Below are 4,143 nucleotides of genomic sequence, written 5' to 3' on the forward strand. Positions count from 1 at the left end.
CATCAGCAAGAAGAGACACGCATCGCCACACACACAACAGCAAGAAGAGGCGCGCGACGCCATACAAATACAACAAGATCAGGCAGTCGGCAACAGCGGAAATTTGAGCGTCCCTGTGAACCCAATTGGAACGTTACTGAGTGGCAACGCTGGCAATGTGAACGTCCCAGAATTCACCATCAGAAACGGACTATGTGGCAACGCCGACGACAACCAGGGAGAGAGACCATTTACCAGGGTTGGATCAGCGGCATCACTCTCTTATGCCAAGGAAGCTGCCATCGATTTCGAAGGAAATATTTGCGCACGCAACTGGGTGGATCACGTTAAAAACATAGGCCAGATCTACCATCTAAATGATGACTGCCTACGAATGTTGCTCGTTACCAAACTAAAAGGCAATGCACAGCGTTGGCTACACGCCAACCCAACTCGAATGCTGGAGTCTTTCGACAGGCTGTGCGAGCAACTGATCATTGCATTTGGAGAAACAGCGTCCAAGTCGGAGCTGCGTCGAAAGTTTGAGCAACGCAAATGGCAAAGGAACGAGCGTTTTACAATGTATTTCGAAGAGAAGGTAATGATGTCCCAAACCATCAACATGGATATGGAGGAACTGCTGGAACAACTCATCGAGGGAATCCCGTCGGCGAGCTTGCGTGATCAAGCCCGCATCCAAAGGTTCGCCAATCCGGAGCAAATGCTACTAGCATTCGCCAATGTACGCCTACCGCAACAAGCCGGAGTCTACGCACCGAAGAAGTCAATGTCGGCGGCGGCGGACGTCAACAACCTGCGCTGCAGGAACTGCAACTCTAAAGGCCATTTCGCCAAGGACTGCCGCAAGCCAGCAAGGGCACCTGGATCGTGTTTCGCTTGTGGAGAGATGGGCCATTTTGTGGGAGAATGCCGTCTGAGGAAGAGCAACAACAGCAGCAACGTTAACGATTATGTAAGACGGTTACAAATTTTTTTCATTTCTTTCAATAATTTACCTATTGTTGCAGAATGTCTCATAGATTCAGGAAGCGCAATCTCATTCATTAAGCAGTCAAGAATTCCATTTGAAGTAGCATTAAAAGCAGTTGATCAAGTGTATCATGGGCTAAACAAAAGCCAACTTAAAGTTTTTGGAAAAACGTTTTGTTTCATTTTAAAAGGAAAAATAAAGATTAAATTTGAGATGATTGTCGTTGCTAATGAATCAATGAGACACGATGTAGTTCTGGGAAGGGATTTTATGAATCAATATGGTCTGAGCATGAATCTGGACACCCTCAACATAAATAGAGATATTAATAATACGATTGAAGCACATGGGGAAAAGGATCAGCAACTAGCAACCGCCGTAGTAGCCAATCGCGACTCCAGCGAAACTGTATTAGAAAATGAAATTGTTATGAAAAAACTGTTAGGAAATTCAACTGTTATGGAAAATGAAACTGTTAAGGAAAAATTGTTAGAAAATGCAACTGTTAAGGAAAAATTGTTAGAAAATGCAACTGTTAAGGAAAAATTGTTAGAAAATGCAACTGTTAAGGAAAAATTGTTAAAAAAAGCGATGGTTACGGAAAAATTTTTAGAAAATGAATCTCCTGAGGAAAAATTATTAGAAAAGTCAACTATTATGGGAAAATTACTAGGAGGTGTAAATGTTGAAAGAAATTTTAGAGAACAGGAAACACATAACGGAAAAAGTGTAGAGAGCGATACTTTTAATGAAAAAACAGAAATTTTAGCAGACGATTTTGAAACCGAGATGCTAAACATTAACGTAGTTGATGATCAATTTTCAGACTACAACTGTGGGTGCGATGTAAGCTATGAAACGAAGTGCAAATTTATTAAGATGTTTGAAGAGTCATATGTTAACGCAAAGAGACCAGATACTCCGTTTACCAGATGCGAGATGAAAATTTGTTTAGAGAAATCCAAACCTTTCAGTTGCTCACCTAGGCGACTTTCTTTTAGTGAAAAGGAGCAGCTTCAGAAATTATTAGACGAATATTTAGACAAAGGCATAATAAGAAACAGTGATTCAGAATATGCTTCTCCCATTGTACTGGTAAAGAAAAAAACAGGACATTTGCGTTTATGCATAGACTATCGAAAATTGAACAAAGTTTTGATAAAGGACAATTATCCGTTGCCTTTAATAGATGATCTTTTAGACAAGTTAGTGAATAAAAAAGTGTTTTCAAAGCTCGACTTAAAAAATGGATATTTTCACGTATTCGTTGGCGATGATTCAGTTAAATATACGTCATTCGTAACTCCATTAGGGCAATTTGAATTTTTAAGGATGCCTATGGGTATCAAGAATGCATCAGCAGTATTTCAGCGCTTTGTAAACAAAATTTTTGCTGATTTAATACGCGAAAACAAGGTCATAGTATACATGGACGACATAATGATAGCCAGTGCAGATATAGAAGAACATTTAGAAACATTGAGAGAAGTGTTTAAAAGACTGATTAGTAACAAGTTAGAACTTCGTATGGACAAATGCGAGTTCATGCAATCCAGCATTAAGTACCTTGGATTCCTTATTTCTAAAGAAGGAATCAGAGCAGATGATAGAGGTATCGATGCAATCACAAACTTTCCAATTCCTGAAAAAGTGCACAACGTTCAAAGTTTCTTAGGACTATGTTCTTATTTTAGAAGGTTCATAAAAGATTTCTCTACATTAGCTAAGCCTCTGTATGACATTTTAAAGAAAGACAAAGAATTTTCTTTTGAAGAAAGAGAACTTAACTGTTTTTTAAACCTTAAGAAAAAACTGATAGAGTCACCTGTTTTAGCAATTTATAATCACAAGGATGAGGTTGAATTGCATTGCGATGCAAGCGCGATGGGTTTTGGTGCAGTTTTAATGCAAAGGAAAGGAGATGGAAAACTTCACCCCGTGTTCTATTTTTCGAAACGAAGTACTGAGACTGAAGCCAAGTATCACAGCTTTGAGCTAGAAACTCTAGCTATTATCTATGCCCTGCGTAGGTTTCGGATCTATTTACAAGGGAGGCATTTTAAAATAATAACAGATTGCAATTCTTTAACGTTGACTTTAAACAGAGTCGAACTGAATCCTAGAATCGCCCGATGGGCACTTGAACTTCAAAATTATGATTATGAACTGATTCATAGATCCGGAACAAAGATGCAACACGTAGATGCTCTGAGCAGATGCAATATTTTGATTGTAGAAACCACTACTTTTGAGGACAATCTTTTAATTTGTCAATCGAAAGATATAAAAATACAGCAAATCAAAGAAGAGTTAGAAAAGAATCAGCACAAACTGTTCGAAATGAGAAATGGCGTTGTATACAGAAAAACAGTTGACGATCGTTTATTATTTTATGTCCCTGAGGACATGGAAGGTCCCGTTTTGCACAAATATCATAATGAACTTGGTCACATTGGTAGAGATAAGATGGTAGACGCTATTTCGAGGAGCTATTGGTTTAAAAATATCAAAGACAAATGTAAGAATCACATCGAGAATTGCCTAAAATGTGTAGCTTTCTCTCCAAACACAGGTAAATCGGAAGGTTTCCTTCACAGCATTCCTAAAGGCGATAAGCCATTTGAGCTATTACACATCGACCATTACGGACCAGTGGCCGCAGGAAGGGCGAATAAACACATATTTCTTATAGTAGATGGATTTACGAAATTCGTTAGATTATATCCAACCAAGACAACAAGCACAAAAGAAGTTCTAAAAGCTTTATCGGATTATTTCAGGGCTTATAGCAAGCCAAAATGTATAGTTTCTGATAGAGGCAGTTGTTTCACATCTAACGAATTCGGACAATTTTTAACAGAAGCAAACATTAAACATCTCAAAATAGCGACAGGTTCTCCGCAAGCAAATGGACAAGTGGAACGGATTAACAGGACAATAGGACCAATGATAGCAGAGTTAACTGAGCCTGAAAATGGTATACACTGGGATAATGTAATCGAACAAGTAGAATATGCACTCAACAACACTGTACACAGAAGCATTAAACAAGTTCCCAGTAAGGTGCTCTTTGGTGTAGAGCAGAAAGGCCAAATTATTGATGAGCTTAGGGAAAAATTAGAAGAAATTAACGACACAACCCAAGTAGAAAGTTTAGAGGAAATAAGAAGACT

General features: G+C 38.6%; 1 protein-coding gene across 1 annotated transcript; it reads left to right on the forward strand.

The window, feature by feature from the left end:
* Positions 1–593: 593 nt before the first annotated feature.
* Positions 594–1,053, forward strand: LOC121502927 (zinc finger CCHC domain-containing protein 7-like). The gene is made up of 2 exons (XM_041777125.2): positions 594–952; positions 1,008–1,053. The coding sequence occupies exons 1-2, from the start codon at positions 602–604 to the stop codon at positions 1,017–1,019; spliced, it is 363 nt and encodes a 120-aa protein (XP_041633059.2). The 5' UTR covers positions 594–601; the 3' UTR covers positions 1,020–1,053.
* Positions 1,054–4,143: the final 3,090 nt, after the last annotated feature.

The sequence above is a fragment of the Drosophila kikkawai genome, chromosome 2R (assembly GCF_030179895.1).
Source record: "Drosophila kikkawai strain 14028-0561.14 chromosome 2R, DkikHiC1v2, whole genome shotgun sequence".
Taxonomy (NCBI): Eukaryota; Metazoa; Arthropoda; class Insecta; order Diptera; family Drosophilidae; genus Drosophila; species Drosophila kikkawai.